This window comes from Anser brachyrhynchus (assembly GCF_964034855.1).
Source record: "Anser brachyrhynchus genome assembly, chromosome: 1".
NCBI classification, from domain to species: Eukaryota; Metazoa; Chordata; class Aves; order Anseriformes; family Anatidae; genus Anser; species Anser brachyrhynchus.
Genome location: NC_137694.1, coordinates 184,287,886 through 184,311,700, shown reverse-complemented (window position 1 = coordinate 184,311,700; position 23,815 = coordinate 184,287,886). Strand labels below are relative to the sequence as shown.

Genomic DNA, 23,815 nt, shown 5'->3' with positions numbered 1-23,815 from the left:
TGGTATTCCAAATACCATCCAAACACCAGTGTATAATGAACTACCAAAATCAAATGTTACTGTCTCAGAAACAGCTTTTAAAAATTCAAGCTGTGTCAGGAATTTTTAACTACGAAAGCATTTCAAGTTTTCAAGAACGTAAAAGATGAGCAAACCTGTGAAGACACACATCAAATGGAAAGTGAGTAGGAACTGGAATTAGTCTTAATATCTTCTATGGTCAGAAGATTAGTTTCAAGTTTAAAAGACGATTCTGATAAACTATATTTTAAATGCACGTTCTAACAGATCTGTATTTTTCAGTTCCTTCTTTTGTTCCTAAAAAACATCTACATAAGCATGGACACACATGAAAGTATGATCTTTTTTATTTAAAATGCAACTTTCAGGTGACATGACTACTTTGCACCAACAGTACTTCGTTCATTTCATTTTCTTCATGTCAAGGTTAAGCACTCTCCCAAGTCTCACATCTCTTGAAGAAGTTCCTCCTTTTCCTCAAAATACTTCTGAAACCACTCAATATGTTCAATCTTCTGTTTAACACTGAGGTATGGGTTCTTCGAAAGCCCACAGATGACTAGTTCCATGAAGTGGCGAATAGGTCCTTCCTTGGGAAAGTCTTTGAGGTGTTTTTCCAGAAAGATATGTTCATGAAATTCAGCATCATCATCCATCCCTACCAAAAGGAACAGAAAATGACAAAGTCATTATCATAATATAACAGTAAATTTAACAAAATAAAAAAATACAGCTTGTAAATAAACCTTTAATTAGTAAAATTAATGGTTCTATGCCTTTTAATCCTTTTGCATTAAACAAACCACAAAGAAGTGAAAGAAACTTCAGAATTTTAAGATGTTAATTTCTCCCTCCACACAGAAAATGTCAGCATATATCCTACTCATCCACCATATTATCTCCACTTTGTGCTCCCATTTACAAGGATATCTAGTAGTAACCCTGCTGAAGGCTGATGCCAAAAATCAATCTTCTTGGGGAAAAAAATAAAAAAAGTTTGCTAAATACGTGAAACTTTAATTCATAAGGTGTTATCACCTTTTAGATTTTCAACACTTTTAATAAATTCTTTAAAAAAAGATTGTCTAATTCTGCAGAGGATTAAGGAATACAAAGTCATCTTGAATGAAGGAGGCAACTTCTTGAAGTATCTAACACAGAACTGTTACAAAACAGTTCCATGTTCATTGCAAGTCAGTTTTAGCACTCCAGCGTTACCAAATGGGTACGGGAAACTGCTTTTCTAATGCTTTTTGAATCTGTGAGCATATTCTGATGCAAAATTGTCGTCTATCACACCAGCTGCTACTTGTAAGTAGTGACCAATGCAAAAGATGTTGCATTCAAAAGCATTCAGTTGCACAGGAACGTAGAACAAGGGATTAGTGTAGATCTCTAATCAAATACAGCTCAGATCCTATGGCAATTGTTTGTCCTCCATCCTGTGGATTTCAGCTGTAGTAGTTCATATGATGATGCTAGCATACACGAGAAGACATAGAGCATAAATTTCTACATATAGAAAAAAAGGTTGCTTTTGCAGTTCCTGAGATTTAAAAAAAAAAAAGAAAAAAGAAAAACACACAGAAAAATGGGATTTGCAATTGAAATGTTTTCCTTCAGTTAGAGGTGTATGAAAATCTTTATTTGATCCTAATCTGCTATATATTTGTAAATAACACTTGCAACTTTAGGTAAAAATTTATCAGAGAAAAATATTGCACATGAACACTTCCAGACAACAAACGTGGGACGTCTATGCCATAGATGTACATTTTTTTCCCCTATACTAGAAAGGGTGTGATATATTATTTGCCAACATTAAATCATCAGAATTAAAAATGAGAAAATGAAGCCACCTCAGTCCTATGCTTCCTCCTACGTTAAAGCTTCTTCAGTTTTAGACGCATAATACTGGGATGGAGAAGACTCTCAACCTGTATATTGCATTCACTAGGTTTGCATTCTGTCTTTCCTACATTATGTACTGCACTGCCTGAAGGAGCTGGGAAACACGTCTATTTTTCCCTGCACATTTTTCCCAGAAATATGTGCAGTGTCTACGAATGCCAGCTACACGCCACTCATCTGCTTCGTCTGTGAAAGAGAAAGCGTATTTCTTTCTTCCTGAAGCTCTCTACTGTTTCTGATATGTTAAAAGAAATAAAAAAAAAGATCACAGCAGCTTCAGAACTTGTATTTCTACAGTGCTTGAAAAACTACATCTACTTAGAGAAGCACAGAGATGATCTTTTTACCATGCCACCCACGCTGACCTTCCCCCAGCCCAGGAAGGTGGAATCTCACTGTACCTAGATGCTGATGGTTGCATTCACAAGCTAACATCCTTTCCAGATTTCATGCTTCTGTTGGTCACAATAATCCAAGAGAAATAAACCAATGAACCCACTACTGAAAGAATCTGAATAATGCTGCCAGTAAGTGTGGGCTTTTCTGATGCTCTTCTTTTGGACATAAAGGGTAGAGGAAGAGAGTATTTCTAGTTAATAGTTTCTCCAATTTTCATCTCTAATCTAAAATAAATTAAATCATTTATAGTCTCACACAAAAATTCAGGTCAGGAGGAACATTACATCATCTGTTTTGATCTCTCATTTGTCAAAGACATGATATATGGTTTGAGGATGAAGTGCTAAGTCCAAATACTTCCGTTAGACCACATATTTCAGTCCTCAAAAAAAGTAAAGCGTGCATCGCAAAAAGAGACAACAATTGCCCCAAGCATCAGAGGCCGAGACCTCTGGTGGGAACTGATTAGATGAGATACTTTCGCATGACTGCCCCACTCCCAGCAAGTCATACCTCCTGCTGCAGGGGAAGAACAAGCCCATCCCTCACCCTCTCTTCAACTGTCCTCAGAAACCTCATTTGAAAGGACGTGCATGGTGGGAGCCTAAAGTAGAGGATTTTCTTTATCAACCCCAAAGCAAGAAGTCACTCTCAACGTCCTATTTCCAATTCCCTGTGTACTACAAAAGAGAAAGTCCTGAAAAATTTCTCTAGCTAACACGCTAACCCTTCCAAAGGAAGGACCAGCCTTCTTGCAAAGGCAACATCTCAAATGCAAATGGGGTGTCTACTCTTATAGGGTGTCTACTCTTACAGGCTGTCTTGATGACAAACGCACAGCAAATAAAGAGGACCAAATATTTTCTGAGCCAGATAAATCATGCCCTTACAGCAGGTCCCTGGAACAGACCAAAAATAAGCAAAACAATCCCTCCCCTAAAATGACTGCCTAACATTTGCCACCTCTCTTGGTAAACTGCCCCAATGCTGGGAAAAGCATCTCAGCAAAACAGCCAGAGCAGGACCTGGCAATCTTTTGCCTACAGAAGCCATCAGAGGCAACCGAGGCACTAATTTTCTGAGACTTCCACTACGCCTATTACTTATGCCATAACAATCTCTGACGTACCAGAAGCATTTGTTCCTCAGGATGGGTTGCTAAAGCAAAGTAGCACCAATAACATGTGCTGTCCTTTTTAACCACCACACTCCTCGGGATTTGAGTCATCAAGGCAAAAATACACAGGCATCATTTTAAAAGGTCAGAAATCAACTTCTTCCCCAACTTTTTGCCATGGCAAATGACGGAGTAGAGCTAACCCTGCTAGAAGCAGAAGAGGCAACCAGACGGAAGGAGGAGCAAGAATGATGTTACGCAAGCTATGCTACTGGTTTGCTAATCTGGTAAAAATTAATCAGAGGCAGGAGAGAAGGAAAAAAAAAAAAAAGATAGTTTGCTGCCTAACAGTGACTTCAACTGTATCAGAAAAGGGAAAGAAACGCAAGCAAGAGCTGACAACAGGGCAAGGGGGAAGACTTACTGGCTGCTGCAGCAAGCCAGTAAGTCTAGCCACATCTTCAGATGTTCCTATTAGGGCCAGACAAGTTTTAAACATCATGACCCTGCCCTGATGCCTCAAAGCTCAGCACAGTGTCTTGGTAATGCACTCAAATGAGAACACTGGAGATGCTCTGAAGCCAAGAAAAGCAGTTATAAGCTGTCTTCTTTATTTTTCATATTTCATTTAAAACTTTAAAGGCTTTCATAATGCTAAAATTTGAGCACGCAAACTTTCTCAACAGAAAATTTAATTACATTGATGTTTTTAAAGCCCCATGCTTCTGCATAAAAGAAAAAAGAATCACACATTTCTCGATACAGAACAAGCTGAGGTAACGTCCTCCTATCGAGGGAGCTAACTGTTAGCAAACTGCAAAATTAACAGCGGGAAGGGGCATCTTTCTTTTGCAGAGCCGCTGACAGTGCAGTATGTGGAAATAATCGGAATGAGGTTCTCAAGTTTTCAACTGTTCTTTGACGTACCTGGTCTGAATAACAGCCTGCGGCACGACAGAGCTGGCAGTTTGATAGAATTCAATTCACTGACTTGATATTTCAACCTGAGAGGTGATAGATTTTGGAACGCTCCGCCGGAATTTTCCACATGACCGGCCTTTGTGGACAAATCAATAAAGATTCTTGTTTAACTATATGTAAAGGCTCTTTGTCCATTTGCCATCCCATCCCAGACAGCACGGTTCCGGCCACACTGCTACAACAGAAAAACCATTGGCTGCCAAAGCCGCCCGGTCCACTTAGGGCCCCAGACAGCAGGGTTCCAGCCACATTACAACAGAAAAACCATTGGCCGCAGCGGTTTTAAGCTTGCAAAAACATGACTAGAATATACTTGGACTTCTACATGATGGAACAGATCGATTCTGGGAGCAGCGATTAAATTCTGTGAAGAAACTGCCAAAATAGGATGAGAATAAATATTAAGAGACAATGAAGCACATTATGCAATTTGCAATTCAGTACAGGACAGATTTTCAAAGACTCCCAGCTTCAGATACTAACCTGTTTTGCTTTCAGTGACTGAATCACTCTCAAGTAGTTCTGTTTGATGTCTTTTAAAAAAAATAAAGAAAGAAACCACTCAAGCTCTCCCTGAAATTATGAAACCCCCATTCCTGAAGTGTACACTTGCTTTCTGCTTTCTGTAGTCCTTTCTCAACATTCTCTCTTTTCTCTGCTAGCTTAACTTCAGGGACGTGGCTTTTTTGTTTGTTTACTGAGTGGTGGTGGTTGTTTTTTTTTAAATAAATGGAAATAGGATTTTTTTTAAATAAATGGAAATAGGAGCAAATACAATGCACAAAGACACCTAGTTAAGATAGATGCCCAGAATGAGTGAATATTGAGACTGTTTTTTCTTACGAAACAGATAAAACAGAGAGCAGATGACTGTTCAACACTCAGCCAGTACTGATATGGAACTGGCAAATAGCTGACTAGGATCTGGCTAGTCGCTGTATCCGAGAACCACACTGAAGGACAGAATAAGCATTATAAAACACACGGCAGTCTTGAGAGTCTCCTTCCTCTGCTAGAAGCTTCTTTTTCAGAGTAAAAGGTATTACGTAACAGACTTGAATAGCCCTCTGGTGCTGAAAGCACCAGGACAGGGAGGGAGGGAGGGAGGGAGTCCTCCCGGCCTTGGCAGCAGGCAGCCCTCAGATCAGCCAAACCACCTGCAGGACTTCACCTGAAGAGTGCCAGAATGAGTTCATCTGAAGAATCTCCAACTTGGAACCGTTCGAAAGCTACATTTGTTTACTATCAATACACGATTCATCATCTGAAACACTATGTTAAAACAGTCAAAGTCTCATAACACACTCTAATTCTCAAAACTGATAAATATAGACAAATATTAAAATTTAACACTGCCCATACCTGCTTCATTGTCAATTGGAAACTCCCACAGTATTCCTTCTTTCGTCCACTGGATCATCTCCTCAAAACCGTTTCGGGGAGGCTGGTCAGTTACTGCTGCAATCTCCTTCGCAAATTCCAGATCCCAAATCGTTGGTGAAGATACTAAACACAAAATTTTTTAAAGATCTATCAAGCATGCCAAAAATTTCTCGTTGGCTAGAACAACGTATATCCTTTAACCTTAACCTTTCCAGAGACTAGTACTTTCAGTTATACAAATTTTTCTACCTCAGATGCCAGCATCACTTTTTTCAAGTTAGAATTCTCTGCTGAAATGAAAATTCATTGAATTAGGAAACAGCTATGAAAACAGCTCTGAACCGGTAAAGGGCAGTTTATTTTTAGGCCTCTCACCCACAGCAGGATTTTTTCACTTTTTTTTTTTTTTTTTCCTTTCTGTCTTCCACCTTGTATATATGTCAAACTCTGAACTTGACCGGTACACTCTGCTACAGCAATCTTGCTTACTACAGGAGTGTTCAGGTACTTCTCAACTCCACTCCCCTTCACGGAGAACTCTTAATCTACAAATGATGGCAACCCTTTCCCCAAACATCTTAAGAGGCGTGATTTCTGCTTCCTGGGCTTGAAAAATCCTGATGTCCTATTCCTCTGTCAGTCCAACAGCACCTTTAGGGATATATCTATCCTGATAAATAAATACAAGCATATTTTTAAAATCCAAGTGTATTCATACGGCAGCAGTCACTCTCAAGGAGCTCCTGCCCCTCCACCCTCGGAGAACTGGTTATGAGCCCAGCCTCAACCGCATCCCTGAAATGAAGGGAACACAAAGGGAACAAGCTGTTACCACAGGACAGGGAGGAACAGCTGGGAGTGCCTTGGGGTGCTGTTTCATGAGCTGGCCTAAGGCCTGCTCCCCTCTGTTTTCTTGTCTCCCCGTTACCAACTCACCCTAATCTCCCCAGGACAGAGATTTTGGTGTGAATTCAAGTGTTACAGTCCATTTGAAGTGGATTACGGCCAATCAGTTATGATTTTACTACTCATAAGTATTTGAAACTAAGATATAATTTCATTTCTGGCTCAGTGGCTTACAACTCAATTAAATTTAAAAAAAAACCTTCCCCCTCCTTTTAAGAAAACATTCAAAGTGCAAACAGTATTTTTGTATGCTGGAAAGCGTTTTCATTTTTTGCATCAAATCAGAAGATACTTTTTCAAATTATTTCTTACTTAGCAGGGAAAATTGCAGAACTATATTCCCCAGCTGCCTACTTTGATTTGAGGGCTGGAGGCAGGAATAAACAGATAAAAGACAACATGAGAAAATGATACCAGAATTAAATTATTGTCCACATCTTAAATAATACCTTCTAACAACGTGCTGCTAATAAACCTTCTAATAGAGGAAAGCAGAAACTTATGTTCTCAAGCTTGCAGTAAAGGTCATAAATATATGGTATTTTCACCTCTGTGCAACTGAAAATAATACTGATATTTTACACTAACAGTTATGAACTATTTTTTTCAGGATGCCAATTTACTTCATTAACATTCACGTTTTCAAAATAAATATTCATTACATAACACAGAAGTTGCTTCACTGTCATTTATAAATAATATTTTAACTCATGATCTCAACTAACACAAGCCAAGAAAGTGAAAGCAGATGAATCAAGGTATCATGTATCACACTGGTATTTCCTGAGATTAAGACTTCTTTTTTTTTTGGGGGGGGGGGAGGTTGTCAGGCTTAGTCAGTAAGCCATTTAATAAGCTTTCTGGCTTAGAATATATGGCAGATTTCCTCAAGGCTTCCTGGAATAAAACAGGGAAATACCACATAAAAAAGCTGAAAGAACCTTATTTCTTTGTATCTAATTATAAAGCCAATAAAGTCCACTTGCTCTCTTACGCTGCTTTTAGCAAAACTGGAACATGCAAAAATTTTGTATCTTTGTATTTGGTGTGACTACAATATGACAGTGTGTCTACACTGTGCCATGCAAAAAAGAGAGATTAAACTCTCATCATTTGACCTCAGCAAATTTGTTTCAACTCAAATATCAATTACTTGAGTGCCACTTTGGTCAGGATAACTAAAACAAAACAAACAAAAAACAACAACAACGAAAACCCAAATCCTGCAGCATTCACTGTGGTTTTATCTGAAATACAGACAGATTTTTAAGGAAGTCGACTGCCTTAAAAAAAAAAAAACAGCAAACTGAATTCCATTCTAATAAGCAACTTTCATAGTCCACCACTGAGGGGGCTACACTCAGAAAGCTCACAGCTGCTTGAAAATAGGCAAATAGCACCATGTGACATTTTACTAGAGAAATTAAATAAACCAATTCATTTCTCCCTGTAGTTTCAAATATATATAAAAAAAAAAGGAGAAAACTACTAAGCTAGAAGCTGACAAAAATTAACAATCTTACTCTTGAAACAGAAAAAAAAAAAAAAAAGTATCATTTTCTAAGATACCAGAGAGGAAGAATGCTATTTCTTCTGCAGGTGTTAGCTTTATATACAGTTCTAAGTCATTCCACTGCAATAATGCATTTTTTCAAAGCATCTCAGGATAGTTTAGAGAAACTAGTGTACCAAGGAGTAGTGTAGAAATGCAGTTTCATTGTTCAGAAAGCAAAAGCGAGGGAGAGACTTTAAATTTCTTGCCCATAATCACACACCCTTAGCCAAAACCCAGCCTGTGTTCAAGCTAAGTCATACTTCAGTGCTAGTCTTCAGGTGTGAAATCCATCCCAGTTACGTGGCAACTGAGACACTTCCTGCAGAGATACATGAAGGTGGGTCATATCCATTTCTCCAGTGTTCTTTTAGTTTAGTCTCGCAGGAGATTTGGTGTGGATTTTAAGTATTCATGTGTGAAAAACTAGCTAGAGTAGGTAAAGCAAGGTGTTGTTTGTTGGGCGCTACAGGATCTTTTAAGCAACCCACATAACACCAGATGAAAGAAGCCCACAAAGCAACCAGGCTTACAGTATAGTTTGTTTCCACACTGCTTTGGCACAGCCACCTGTAGAGCTAGCTTGTATCCCTGACACCGCAGCCTTGTGTTTCTTTGCCATTAAATGAATTCAACAAGTTTGCAAAATGAACAAACACACCAACGGAGCCCACATACCTGTTCTCCAGACTGGTTTAAGGCTCTCAAAAGCAATCATAGTGACAAAGAGCTGGTTTTACCCTTCAAAGCTCAGTAACAGAATGTTCCAATTAGTACAGAAAACACTAATGTATGACACTGCATGGAAGTTTTGTTTATTAAAAAGCAGAGTTCTATTAAAGTATCTTTTTACAGGTCTGGAAGCAGGAAGTTAACAGGTCATGAGTCTCTTTCACAACAGTGAATCCCTTGATATTCTAAAAATTCAGAACTTGGCTTCATTGGGTTTTTCATTATTGAATTTCCACTAACCTGTTTTCAGCGCGCTTTCCGTTTCTGGAGAAGCCTTAGTGAATATATTAAGCCTCTTTCCTTCTCTAAGACTTCAATAAACAAAAGAGAAAAACGATATTTAGTATTTCACAACACTTCACACGCTGCCAGATACAAAATTTAAAAGCACAAAATATTCTTATGATCTAACAAATCTCTGGAGAAGGAAAAAAAAAAAAAAAGAGATAGTGATTCTCTTTAAATCCTCAGGCTTTTAACCAGAGAGTGTTTATGACTGGATTATTACTCTGTAACAGCTTCCCAGAACATTTCGATGTGAAAGAATGAGCATAAATCAATTATATTTGCAGTCATTTTTCACTTAAATATTTACAAATCTGAATGAAGTTAAACAGTATCAAACTACAGTCCTTAAACAATTTCACAGAGTTGCAACTAAAAAGGGAATTTGGTGATTTGTGTTTTTTTCTGTAAATACTATTGCACAATTCAGGAAGAGAAAAGGCAACAGCGTAATGATACAATTCCTGCTTTCTGACATAAATAGCCTTTTTGGAAGATTACACAGCCACCTCTCGTGCCATATGGCACACACACAAAACCTAGCTGTATGATATATTCTAAATAGCATCACCCTGGTGCTCTCCTTTCCAAGTATAAAAATATTTTATTCTGACCATCTATTTTTAAACAGATTTATCTTCAGTATTAGCCTATACTAAAAAATAAGCTCAAAAATTCCAAGGGTTCAACAACTAATCAAAATAAATTCTCATATAAATGGAAACAAAGAAAAAACAATGCCTTTACTGTAAAACATGCTGAACTTCAGAACAAATGATTCTTTTAACCATGCGATCTTCTTTATTTGTGCAGACCTCCACTGAAATTCTAATAGTTCCTACTTTACGTTAACACATATTTATGGCTACCTTGGCAACACCTGCCTTTCTTGACCACAAAATTTTACCTCTCTGGTTTTACTGCAGATTTCTGATGGCCACAACCACTTCTGCAAACCTGCTCTTGTCATATTACATTTTACTGATGTAACTACCCTGGATCTATTCCAGCATAGAGCAGTCTAATTACACAGCCTTAAAAGAATGTTGATTTAGGATTATATTTTCCTATCTGTGTGTAACTCCCAAAAACATTGGCTGAAGATACAAGCATGGCTTGGAAGAACATTTATTTTAAAATGACTAGCTCAAATTACTATAAAGCAACATCATCCAGTTCATTGAAACGTACTAACTCAATTTAAACATCTTCTTCCTAACCCATTCTTTGCATATTATCAATAGATAAGTACGCCTGCTAGAATTTCAGAGATGCAGAAGGAAACTTGGGAGTGAAATTGGAGACCGTTCATCGCAAAGATGTTAAAAACTCTTTTAATTTATTTTTTTTTAAGTATTGTTCCTAAGTTATATACCACAGAGAATTTCATCACACAAAGAAGGTGAGACGGCTCCTCAGATACCATAAATATAATAAATGTTCTCAAAAGGAAGTGAAATTTGCTTTATTATGGAGTATATTAATAAATAAAAATTTTATCAAAGATATAATATACACTGCACATAAAAAGTACAAGAACACGTAAAAGTTCAAGCTTTCAGTATATACTTATAGATCTTATTATTTCTATTCTTTCAAACTTGGAAAATCTTTTAATCCGACACCTTAAATCAACTGTTTCTCAGTCAGTCAAGAATCATAGCTTAATAACAAAATGACTTTCATCTGACTACCAACCCTGTCTGGTAATTATCCCTAGATTAAAGATATCTATCTATGGAGCTATTACTCAGCAACTGATAATGAAGGCTGTCCCCTTGCTCCTTAAGCAGTTCGTAGCAGAATGAATGGCAGCTCATAGCTGAATGAAAATCCCAGAGCAGAAATATCTAAGTTACCAAGGGCTTGGTCTATAACCCCGTTCCACTTCTTTCTTTCAGCTTCCAACAAAAGAAGCACCTCTTGCACTTGACATCACACAAGGATGCTCCTGGTCTTATAACTGTCCTATAACAACAAGTCGTCCCAGGACATAATTCACACCTTATAGCATACCTTAACAGTTTGGTAGCTCAGGAAAAAGGAAGTTAGGCAGAAACATCTCAGCAAGCACGCTAAGTGATTCTAACGACTGGCCACACACACTTTGAGGTTTTTGCACGTTCTGCATGGCTCAGTGCATAAGCTCCAACTAGTTCCTTGTGGGAAGTCATAATTCTCTGTTTATGAAATACTGAACTAGATGTCTCAGCCAAAAAGGGCAGACTGTTGTACATCTACTCACCTACAACTTTATGCTTATTTTTTTCTTAGTTTTCTTAGTTTCTTAATTCTTTCTTCAGGATTATCCACCCTAAACACAAATTATTCCCTCAGCTTCCAGCCTCTAACCCCAAGAAAAGGGTGTCAATTTGCATGTTAATGATTAAAGTTAATCTCACTAAAAACAGAATTGCAAGAGAAAGAAGACTTTGAGAAGGAACGTGATCATGAGCTGCCATGGGAAAATTAAAAGAACGCAGGCATGAAAGCACAGCTTATAGGAGTAAAAAGCACTCCTTAATGAATTAAGAAATGGACGTGCCAGGTAAAACAGCAGCAAGAGAACTTCATGAAGTAGCCTGAAATCATCATGTAAATTATGAAGTTCAATTTACAGGCAGCTATAATATCATGGGCAATCAAAATATATAAATAAATATATTCAAAATCTCTTTAAAACCCCAACTCATTTTTTTTCTGAACAGAATGTTTATCAAAGTTTTCCATTACATGAAAGTAAGACTTCAAAGCATCCATTCCACAAAAAATTAGCAAAGCGATATAAAATTATATTGTGCGTGAGAATAATTTAGACTGGTTATAATAGAAAGGCAATTACATTTCAGCACCATGCATTTTTAAAAATTTAAAATTTAGTATCAGAAAAGGGCTAATGTTTTGATTACCATGTTAACATTAACCAATGTGTTCTCACGGAAGTTAATTTCAACGTTAACAGCACTTCTTGAAAAATACTTTAAAATTTCCTTTAAAACTTGAAGCATCGTGGTATCATGAATGCGTATGACTAAATTTAAAATAACACAACAAAAATATACCTTCTGGAGTCAAAAGAGTGAGATGAGAGTCTCTCAGGCTTAGTTCTTTGCCCATCCTCCTCCATCGCCAAGGAAATGCGATTGGATATCATCACACCTCTCCGAGCTGGTGACTGCCTTTTAATTGACATTTCTGAAATAACATTGCTGAAATTAAAAATGTAAAGGTAAAAAGTCAACAAACTGACACGGGAATGAAGCTTGTCACATATATCAATCAGAAAATCTACTTTCCATAGGTTTCATAATTATATATTCCTCACAAAATACATCTATTTTTAACTCATCAAATACTTAAGTCTTACTTTTTAAAACCATCTCAGTTGTTAGATTCTAAATGAAAAGTGCTATTTTAGCCTTCAATGAGGGCTTTCTTTGAAACTTATTCATTTCCAATTAAAAGAAAATTATCATTTATCTGCATACCCATATTCAGAGAGTGCATTAGGTATGTTTTGCTCAAGTACATGAGAAATTTCTTTGGATACAAGGAATATGCTGAAATAAGGAAGTAAAAATAACCAGTTTTTTTGGAGAGGAGTCAGTTCTGCCCAGGGACAGAGCTGTGCTGCTGCAGACTGAAAAGAAGCTTGCCTTCGCACATCAGCTGACATGGGTCAATCATGCCACCCTAATAAGTAGGTCACCTTTCCTGATCCACGGCAATCTGTTGCATTGCGTAATCATATTACAGCACTAACAGGCCACATCTTCCTTCAGAATTCTGTAGCCAAAATCATACAGGAAGAACAAACGCTCCTGTCTTTTCCAGTGCAGTCTGCAGCTTGTTCTGAACGTAAAGGATGAAACGTACAGCCTGCCTGCCCCCTTCAATGTTGTGTCTGCGGGTTGGTAAAGACCGAGGTGATCATTCCTCTTTTCCTAACTGCTTCCGATAACGTGCAGACATCCAAAACTGCAGTGCTCAAGTTTGAAGACATCAAGGTGGTCGCAAAAAACAAGAACAGGCTGAGTAAAAAATACTGTGTATCCATTTTATGAAAAGCTTTATTAAATTCAAACTATGCTTTTGATACCTTAAGTTAAAAGAGATTTTATTAACAAGAAATACTTCTACAAAATTGTAAAAGCTAATTGCCACAGCAACGCAATAAGGCTTTGTCTTCAGCGTTAGATGTGGTTTTGAACGGCAGAACAAGAGTAGCATGGCTCTTCAAGTACCTGCTCTGAAAGAAAGGCATCCAAAAATAAGCTTTAAATCACTTCATTTTAATCTTAAAGGGAAAACCACCTCTGACGACTTGCACCTCTCACCCTACAAATTGCCCTACCTAGTGCCTGCTGGCAGCAGTGAGCTGGTGTAGGGCCAGAGACCCAACACGCTTCCGAGGGTCAAGCAAACGTAAATCCTAAGGTCAGCCACACGGGGCCCAGCCCAACCGCCCAACCTCGACCCAGCTGCGGTGTTCCTGTGCTATGGGGGGGGATCAGGCTTCTTCCAAGAAGCAATCCTCATGACAGAACTCGATTTAGTTGGGGTTTTGCACGGGGGGTCATCCTTCCTTCTGGACACGCTATGCCGCCCATCTATTAGCACATACAGTCGACGGCATCAGATTTCTCCTCAGAAAGTCCCAATGTCACCCCAGCGCTGGTACAGGAATATTATTGGCAGCAATATTCATCACTCCATAATTAATAGCGCCCCTTCATTCCCTAAAAATAAAATTACAAAGACGCTTCTATTGCCTCCTGTAATGAAAAACATCAGATTATAAATTCATATTCCAGCCCCAGCGTATCTACAGTGCTTGGATGTTGCATGATAAAACCTCACGCCCCAAGATGAGGCTAAGAATCTAAGTTCCTGGACCTCTCTGCTTTCCAGAGATGGGAAGAGGCTGAGCTTTTATAGCAAACACTGGTTCTCTCTCCATCCTGATTACCAACTGTTAATTATGACACTAAAAACAAGGATCCAGGAAGCTCAAGATATATTTTAGACTTCAGCTCCAAATTACCTATCTTCTTTACCCAAAACAGGAGCTGAAATTTCAACTTGTGTTGCCACCGGTTTTATTTTGGTATAGTGCTGTTGTAATTTCCACTGAGTGAAACTTCATTCCACACCAAAATAAATAAAATTCCTGTGTCATTAATATTTTCCCCTCCTTGTGAACAGGCTGTCCTCGGGACAGCTACAAAACAAGGCAAAGAGACAACTGTGTACAACAGAGACCTCTGGAGGCCAGGCCACAATACTGAAAAAAAAAAACAGTACAAATCAAAAGATCTAGAAAATACACGTTTCATACCCTCCAAAATGGCAATAGAGGTCTCCCTTTTTTTTTTTTTTTTTTTTTTGCAATTGAGCATTATATGGTTCTAACACTTATGATGGTACCTCATCTTTAAATTATTTTAAATAAAGGAGGAATATATACTGGCTTTTTTAATTTATAAGTATATTGAATGCAGAAGCTTTATGAAAAAAAAAGTTCAACAGACCATATTCTCTTTTTATTCAGACACTGTTATTTTGTGTTGATTTTTATTTGAAAAAAAAAGCAATTGCTTTCTAATATTTTAAAGGCACTTTAGTGCTTTGTGTAGAGAGAGGTACTTTTGGAAAATGAAGTCATGCCCAAGCAAGACTGAGGGCTACTGGACCTTTTAAATCAACATTTTTAATACTGACCAGAAAGCCAAAAGCACCAAATTAATCTCAGAGTCCAACCAGGAAACGTTGCTGTTAGCCAAGTTTTCAGTCATGACAATGAGCAAGATTTCTTTCTTTTTTTAGACAACCCATCCACCTCTGCTAGTTTCAGAGCATTACCCAACTATTAAGGAAGAAAACTGCCTTTTCAGCATAAGTTAAAAAAAAATAATGTATTTTTCAAGGTGGAAACAAGCTAGTTCACAAAGCTGGCTCAGGGAGTCAAAGAAATTGCCAACTCAAAGCACTGCAAGCCCATCGTGACATTCCTCACCAACTAAAAGGCTGTGTGCAAAAGGAAATTTTTTCTAACCGTAGCGACGCTTGAATGTCTGCATTTTTCTAACCAAAGCAATCCATCCACAAGATGTTAAAAGACAGTGAAGTATCATCACATCTTACCACCTCTGTCAACTGCATAGAGCCACACAAGGCAGGGACTTCAGCTCTTAAATTTCTTCAGAATTTAAACTCTCTTTCAACAGAACAAAGCCTCTCTGCCTAGGCTGTAACTTCCTCAGACACTTTCATTTTTCCACAGCAGCCACAGCTGCATTAAGTCCTTCAGGATAAGTGCAATGGGTGGTTGGAGAGAGAGAGACCTCGTTGCCAGGAAGCAGAACAACCAAATTTAGAGAAGAGTGTGTATATCTTAAGAAAGAGGTGCAGGTGCGCATGAGGTTAGCCACTGCACGTATTAGCTTGGTCAGTAACAGCATGACCCTCCAACATCTTCTCTGGAATTTCTGTTCTAATCGCATTGACGCTGACCACCCACAGACTATACCATTATTAAGGCATTTGTGTACTCTACTCTTCCAAAAACCCCAGGGACAGAGATGGAATAACCTCACGGGTAATTACCAGCGTCATGAATATGTGCTTTATACAGAGCACTCCTCATTTATTATTCTTATATTAGGAAGTGTCTCACATTTTTTGGTAATACTGCACTAAAACAAGAAGAATGCAGAAACACATTGATTTTACGTAAAGCATTCAGATCTTTAACCTTCAAAGCTATTCAATTTGGCTCCAAAAGCCTGTGGAGAGAGAAACTTCTGTTAAGTTCTCAAGGTCTCTCATATTCAGACTGAGAGGAGGTTATGAAAACAGCACACACGCAGCCTTTGGAGATGCCTGTGTATATTACCTAAAAACATTCTTCAACCTAATAGCACGGACTTCACATGCGTGGAGAGAATTTCATTCTGCTCTCCACAACAACCTTTAGCACTGTTGGTGGAAAAATCCTGAATTCAGGCTAAAAGGGAAACTTGCATAGTTTCTCCCTTTCTCTTTGACAACCCCTGAAGAACACACACTTTGTTTAACCGAGTTTTTCACTGAGCATCGTGCATCCCAATTACTCGATCTATTGGCACCCATCTGCTGTATTCTTCCTCAGTTCGCACTCACTTAAAACGTAGACATCCGCAGCAAACATCGGTAGTTTGTTGGCTACTCTGCTTGCAGTTCATTGACAAACACACAAAGCACAAACAAATCCTTTACAAATCCCTATAGCAACCTACAAATAATAATACATGGGCCAAACTTAAATCCTGGTTTGGGACAAATTCATTTCCACGGAATAAATTCAACATAAGATAATAACCATCTTGCAGTTCACGCTGCAAAGAGCCATAAATAAAGACTTCACATTCTTATTTTGCTGAAGATACAGCTTTCTGTTTAGTTCAGCATTTCATCTGGATTTAATGTCTTATTTTCTGAGTAATTATCTGAATACTAGCCGAAAAAAACAGTCTGTGTTTAGCTGTCATCCAAAAGAAGAGCAATATGCACAACTGTTTCAATTTCCAAACAAATGTTTCTCATCTGTTTGAAACCCGCACTGGAAACGGACTGGAGCCAAGAGATGAGTTTCTTGGGTTGACTGGAAAGTTTTGAAAGGAAGGGTGGGGCTATAAATAGAGTTGCTCTAGTTCAGCTCAGTTCTTCAGAGCTGTCATGAAAATTCGCCGGTCCAGACAGAATGTCTGAAACGTCTACAAGTCCCTCCATTACGTTAACATTTCTGAAACTAAAAAGAAAAGGAAAGAAAAGGAAAGAAAGAAAGAAAGAAGCCCTTATTTCACTAGTCTATCCAAGAAAATAATGAAATAATGATCCTGGACAGGAAAACAAGTTGATTTCTGCCAAAATTCAAGGAGTAAAGCAGACCAATGATAACCCCATTATTCATTAATGCCAAGGACAACCTGTCTTTTAGGGCCATCTTTCCAACACGGAATCCAGCCACCTTCAAGATGACAATGCAAAATTAGAACTTCAAGCATGACTGAGAACAACATTCAGTATACAGACCGTATGTTAATAGCTCCCCCCCTTCTCTGTTTATCTGTGTTTTCTTCGTGTCTTCTTAGTTGTGCAAGTAGTTCTGATTCTGTCTGTTCCTTGCTGCGTGGTAAGGAAGATGCGACTGCAGAAACAGCCTCCACCAGTTCCCGATTCAAAGGTTTGCTTCTGTTAAGACACACAATAGATATGGAAATACAAAAGCATTAAAGCCTTAGTACAACAAAAAATGACAATACAGAAATGGCAGTTATGGATGGGGCTTTGAGTAGCCTGGTCTAGTGGAAGGCGTCCCTGCCCATGGCAGGGGGATTGGAATTAGATAGTCTCTAAGGTCTCTTCCAACCCAAACCATTCTACAATTCTACGATTTACCACAAGCTAAGCTACATTTGTATGCTATGTTCCTTTACAAGATTCTTTTCTGTATTTGGTATCACCAGTTGATGCTTTATTTTGTCCTAGATAACAACAAAAACAATCTGGAAGAAAAAAAAAAAAGAAATTAAAATTGGTTAAGAAGTGCGTATGTTATACTTTACCGCTGGGTGTCTTCTGCAGCTTCTTGAAATGTGCTACTTTTACTGTCCAGGCCTTCCTGCTTTTCTGTGTCTTGCTTCTTGATCGCATGTGTTTTTAACTGTTGAAATTTCTTCTTGGAGGTCACTTCTACTTTCATATTACCAATAATGTTTAACAGCTTCTGCTTTGGTGTTTCTGCTGCACCGTCCGGACTCTTCGATGCCACTTCAGTGGTGCTGCCTGGGGAAGTGGTCGATTTGTCTTTCTCAGTAGACAGCACACTGGTAGTGCTGAAGAGTTTCTGAAATTTGCTAGATAATACAGAAAGGTAAATAAATAAATAAATAAACAAACAAACAAATCTGAAGTTATGAACAGGCTCCACAGCTGAATTTTGTAAGCCTACAAAAAAACATTATTTACGACCGTCTAGGCATAATTACGTGCAACCTGAGTAGGTTAAGTACATATTAAATGTACTTTTTGTTCTTCAAGAAGGGCTAAAGACCTTCTCTTATTTACAACCCTTGCCTATTTATGGTTTCTTCAGCACAAAAAGCATATAAACAACTCTATTCCCTCCACAAACAAACTCTGATTAATCTAGGAGCTTAAACAAAATGTTAAGTCTATCCCAACATTAGGCTACAGACAATCCAAAATCCCCACATTTTAACACTGTTGCTGGCTTTATTCTGTGCTAGGTACTATGACCTTATAAACATGAATTTGCATGAGCATAGATTAAAAAAAAAAAAATCACATGACTATTCAAAAAAAAAAAAAACCCACATTACTGGTACCTAATACTTAAATTCATTAGTACTATAGAAAACTCACTGAAACTTTTAAAATAAAGCAGTAGAGATCACTGCCACCCTGCATTAAAATAAATAAATAAATAAATAAATAAATAAATAAATGAATTTGGCGACATCAGCATGTATTCACACCCATGTACTTTCACACTGATCCTCCATAGAATCATTAGGGTTGGAAGAGACCTCCAAGACCATCTGGTCCAACCGTCCTCCTACCACCAATGTCACCCACTAGACCATGTCCCTCAGCACCACGCCCAACCTTTAACCACATCCAACCTTCACAGTCCTACAAGCATGTAACATATAAACCCTCCATCGTGCAGCCGGGCACTTGTGCGGCCGCATGAGAAACTGGATCCCGCAGTAAAATCACCCAGCAACAAGCAAAACAGCTCTTCTGGTTATTTTTCCACCTGGAACAGCTCCTCTTGCCTAGCTGACCACATCACATCACTGCACAGCAGCCAGAACTGGCACGGCGCAGGTGAGCACGGGAAGCCGGGGGCAGCAGAGGGCTGCTTAGGATACTGCTGAAACACGGATGCAACCGGATTCCTTAGGAAAAACTACCGTAAAATCCAAAGAACAGTTCTCTTCAACCACCTAAAATGAAGTATTTAAATATTTCAATTCAAAACTGCTTTTTTAGGAACCCCCTTCAAGTTAGTAAAGAAGAAAAAAAAAAAAAAACTTGGAATATTAATTGTGGTTCAAAATACTTCAGCTGATCTGAAGCAATTTTGACATTCTTCCCGTCTTTTCCATACAACTCTCTTTAGCAAAAAAAAATAACTAGTATTATCAGAGGGCACCTCATTATTACTTCAATCACTCTACACTTGATAAACTATTAAATTGCCAACACTAAACCCCAAACCTCACTGTTGCAAAGCGGCAGGGTAAGGGAGGCAAGGCTTCAGGGCCACGTTGGTGAGGATCCCTGCTGCCTGACAGAGCTGCCCTCCGCACACCTTCCCCAAACACCCGCCTTTCATTACCTCAGGCTGCGCGGTGTTTAAAACCATTCAGGGAGCCCTGCTTACAGCACCGGATAGCACTCAGAGAGCAAGGCACCCAGCCTACAAAAGCCCCCACGACCCCAAAAGCCGCCAGATCCACCCGGGGCCCCAGCGTTAAGGATAGAGCGAGGGGCTGCGGCGGCCTGCCCGCCGTAACCCCGGCACCCTGCGGGCCTCGGGGTCCCGGTGCCCGGCCCGGTACCTGCGAGGCCGCCCGGCGAGGAAGAGGAGGGAGAAGCGGGCGGCTCGCCCGGCCCCGCAGCCCCAGGCCGGCGGGACGCGGCCCCACATGGCGGCCGCTGCCCGGCCCCGAGCTCCCTGCCTCCGCCGCAGCGCCGCCGGCCGGGAACGGGAGCCCCGAGCCGAGGGTTCCGCCTTGCCCTGTCGCGTTTTTGTCGCGTTTTGTCCCCAGCACGGCGAGAGCTTGGGCATTGGCGTGAAGTTTTTAATTTTTAAAGCTTTTAAGCGCTACGGCGTGCTCAGGGAAGGTGCAGCGTTAAGGAGTCTGCAGGACTGGGTGCTTGTACCGGCTTCTGTCTGCAGCCCTACCTTCAAAGATTTTGTGGAAGAAAAGAGATTCATCTTCATTTATATCTCTATTAATGAGCTAACTCTCATTATTTCCATCACTGAATAGTCATCAAGTTGGCTCTGAGACAGAGACACCAATTGTGCCTCAATGGGAGGATGGCCTACCAACACCACATCCCCCAGAGTTAAGTATGTATTTCTTGATATTTTTGCCAACAGCTGATTTAAATTCCAAAAAGTGTCTTTTTTTCCTTTTTTTTTTTTCTTTGAACAGTAAAGATATAAACAAATCAAAAAGATAACATCCGGAACTGTACTGCTATGGCATCCCTGCCTATGACCTTTGAGATCCCTTCCAACCTAAGCCCTTCTGTGACGACATCTGAAGACCAAGGTCAACCCCTCTGAAGGACAGATGATCTTTATTTCAGAACGTAAGTTGTTTTAAGGGATTTAAAAGCAACTTCCTTTACAGCCAGCCTATCGAAGTGCCTCTCACCTTTCTCCAAGTCTGTGGTGCTGAAAACATTAAATATAAGACACCAGGCCACTGGTTTCATCCAGTTCTGCACTTGTGGTACATATTTGGTTCCACATTTGGTTCCACTGTTTTGGCATCCAACCCGTGTTTGCTGCTTTGCTTCTTAGGGTACCTTTCTTCTTCTCAGGTACCCAGGGAAGAGTGAAGGTCCTTTATGCCTCTGTAATGGCTTTTACACCTGTGCTTTCCTACCACATCCATGGCAGATGAGAATCACACTGCTCGCATGTATAATGCAGAAAGTACACACCACAAAGGGAAGGGAAAAAAAGTGACTTCAAGCTTTTGTGTTCCTCAGGATGGGTAGTTTCTGTGAATCAGAGGTATTCGAATTTATACCACCAGCCACTTGGACCCACAGGGTAATCTGAAGTCCTAAAAAGAGCAAAGGTATCAATGACATATTTTTTTTTTGGTCTGTGCTGTGTATGGACTCCATCACAGTTCCAGACCCTCCAGATCCTCAAGAGATCCCAAATTACTTTTAACAAACAAATAAACAACCAACAAAAGCTGGATTGTGTTAGTTTTCTATACGTTAAAAATTCAGGACCTGACTACCTTCTTTTTCTGGACAAAATCTGTCCACAACTAAAGAATATGGCCTTAATAAAGACCATGGCCTTACATGCAGAAGCCATCTTACTTTTTCTTCCTTGTGCAATCCCCATGCAGCACTGCATGGGTTGACCCACTTCTCCAAATAGTCTGGGCAACATCTACTGTAAGGTGCTGGGTGAGTTTTGCTGGTCTCATATCTGTAGCTTTGGCTGCTCTTCCAGGAGGATGCTTCAGAAGAGTTGATGTTCATCCTCCTGGACAGCAAACGTTTCCCTAAGCATTAGGAAAGGCAAAATAGTTTTCAGAGAATAAGTGGTTTGCCTATGGTTGACTGGAGATGGTGGGCCCAGGAGATAGGCTCGAAGTGTTGGGATCCTGCAGGATGGAAAGCAATGCATTTTACAAGGAAACCCCTGCAAAAAGTACCGCTTGACTTAGCAGAAAGGGGTGCAGGTAACACAGGGAGCCACATGGTGGCAATGTGCTCATGGCAGTGTGGCATTTCGCAGCTCTAAACTCCCCCAGGCAACACGTCAAGTACTTTCACATCTTTTGTAGAGTCCAAACTACAGCCCACCAAGCCTGACGGTCTGCCCGAAGTATATGGTTCTGAACAATCACGCTGAAACACCCAAGATCTGATGTTTCAGCTGACAAACAGCAACTGCATTAGGTGTTAGATAATTTTCACCAATCGGATCTTCCAACAGCACTGCAGTCCTATTAAAAAAAAAAAAGTCAACTCACAGCTGAAAAGTCCTTGCAAGTAAACAGTAATCTCTAAGTGTTTCATATCATTTGAGATGCACAATTAATTTGCTGTCGCTAAATGTTTACCACAGACTCAGCAATTATTTCTACACTAAAGCAATGGTCATTCAAAATTTGATGTCTGCTCTTCCTTGAGAATTGCCACATTCTGAAGAATAGCCCCAAACCATTTAAAAGGGCTTTTGACAAGAAGATAACTGTATGGAAAAAATCACCCATATCTGAAGCCTACAATTCATTAAACTGATGGTAAAAAAAAAAAAATGCATTTAACTTTATGGTATTGATAATGCTTTTTCCTCGGTTTGGGCTTTGAAAGTAGGGGTGTTCAGTTTTATTTGAGAGAATACACTATGGGTCTAAGCTAAAATATGTCTCTGTGTGTCTCAATGCATGCAAATACATATGTGCAAATACAGCAGTGTTCTGCTGTTTTCAACTGGGCATTGCTTTGGAAAAGTCCGATTGGAAGCATTTCAATTAATTCTTAACCAAAAGGGAAAAAAAAATGGAGTTTTGTACAGGTTCAGTGAAGCGAAGTGATATTAGACCTCATGATGGTTGCTTAAGCCACTGTATCCTACGCCATATTCCCAAAAATCTAGGAGTATAAATGTGATATCTTAAAAGTCACTTGTTGATCTGCAGTAAATCGCTTGCAAATGTCTGTCCATATCCAATATAACTTACTATGAGTCACTGTCTCTTACATGCAAATAAAGCTAGAGTTTTTAGCAGGCCTCAGATCAGGAATACCCTTTACATTGTATCTCCACGATTATTTGAATATTCAATCCACCTAAATAGGAAGAGGAAAATCCTTTGTATTTTAGTCACTATCAGTGATGTCAGGGTTATCTGTATACCTTTAGATTTAAGACTTCACACTGTTGTATCTCTATTCCTGAAGTACAAGATAGCTCCAAACCTGTACAGCTTAATCCTCTAATGCACGTGTGAAATTTATAATGGAATTTGTATTTTAGGACAGAGGTAATAGTCTTTTTTTTTTTTTGGACATAACTGTTATTCAGGAATATAGAATAAAGAATGGCCACAAATTAATTTCTCTTCTCCTGCATTGCTTGAATGATACTGAAAAGTGCATCAAAATCTGCAAACAAGCAGGAAGCAGAAGAAAAAATGCTCTGGTCAGGTTCTTGCTGCTGGATGAGTGCCTGCCTTAGCAATTACAGCAGTTTTGTGATTCCCAGAGAAATAACTCTGTTATTCTTTCAGAGTACTTAATTCCTAGCTTAACACTTCTTTAAAAAATAAATAAATAAATAAATAAATAAATAAATAAATAAATAAATAAATAAATAAATAAATAAATAAAAAGGGGTGAGGGGGAGGTAAAAAAACACTCAAGCAAACAAAACCCAAAACACCATCTTACTGACATTTTAGACAATGTATATTTTCTATTGTGCTCAGTAAGCTCATAGAAAACCCACCAATCACTTTTTTTTTTTTTTTTTGGGAGGGGGGAAGGAGTTTACAAAAGAATTCGGTGCTATTTGAGCCAAACAGCAGAATCCTGACCATGCTTCCAGCGCACACGAGCACCCAGGCACGCTCCACGCCATGCAGGTGGCCGAGGACACGGACCACAAGGCCGCTCCTGTCACGGGCTTGAGCGCCCTGTGGAGGCACACAACACCTGAAGAACTACAGTGGAAGCCGAGTTTCCTT

The 23,815-nt window shown here is 39.3% G+C and overlaps 1 protein-coding gene and 1 long non-coding RNA gene across 3 annotated transcripts; one reads left to right on the top strand and one right to left on the bottom strand.

Annotated features, from left to right (window-relative positions):
• Positions 1-350: 350 nt before the first annotated feature.
• On the bottom strand, positions 351-20,163 carry MRPS31 (mitochondrial ribosomal protein S31). Of its 2 annotated transcripts, none has more exons than XM_080555719.1 (7): positions 19,919-20,163; positions 17,894-18,184; positions 17,361-17,519; positions 12,350-12,496; positions 9,243-9,313; positions 5,792-5,935; positions 351-679 (listed from the first exon to the last, which is right to left on the bottom strand). In XM_080555719.1, exons 1-7 carry the CDS (start codon positions 20,146-20,148, stop codon positions 468-470), a joined length of 1,254 nt encoding a protein of 417 aa, XP_080411845.1. In that variant the 5' UTR covers positions 20,149-20,163; the 3' UTR covers positions 351-467. The 2 variants fall into 2 exon arrangements, with proteins under 2 accessions (XP_080411845.1, XP_080411846.1); XM_080555720.1 differs by lacking the exon at positions 19,919-20,163 and adding an exon at positions 19,111-19,257.
• A 30-nt stretch (positions 20,164-20,193) lies between these two features.
• LOC308177891 lies at positions 20,194-23,394 on the top strand. The gene is made up of 3 exons (XR_013939469.1): positions 20,194-20,436; positions 20,522-20,681; positions 20,916-23,394. It is a non-coding gene; the product is annotated as an uncharacterized lncRNA (long non-coding RNA).
• The last annotated feature ends 421 nt before the right edge of the window (positions 23,395-23,815 follow it).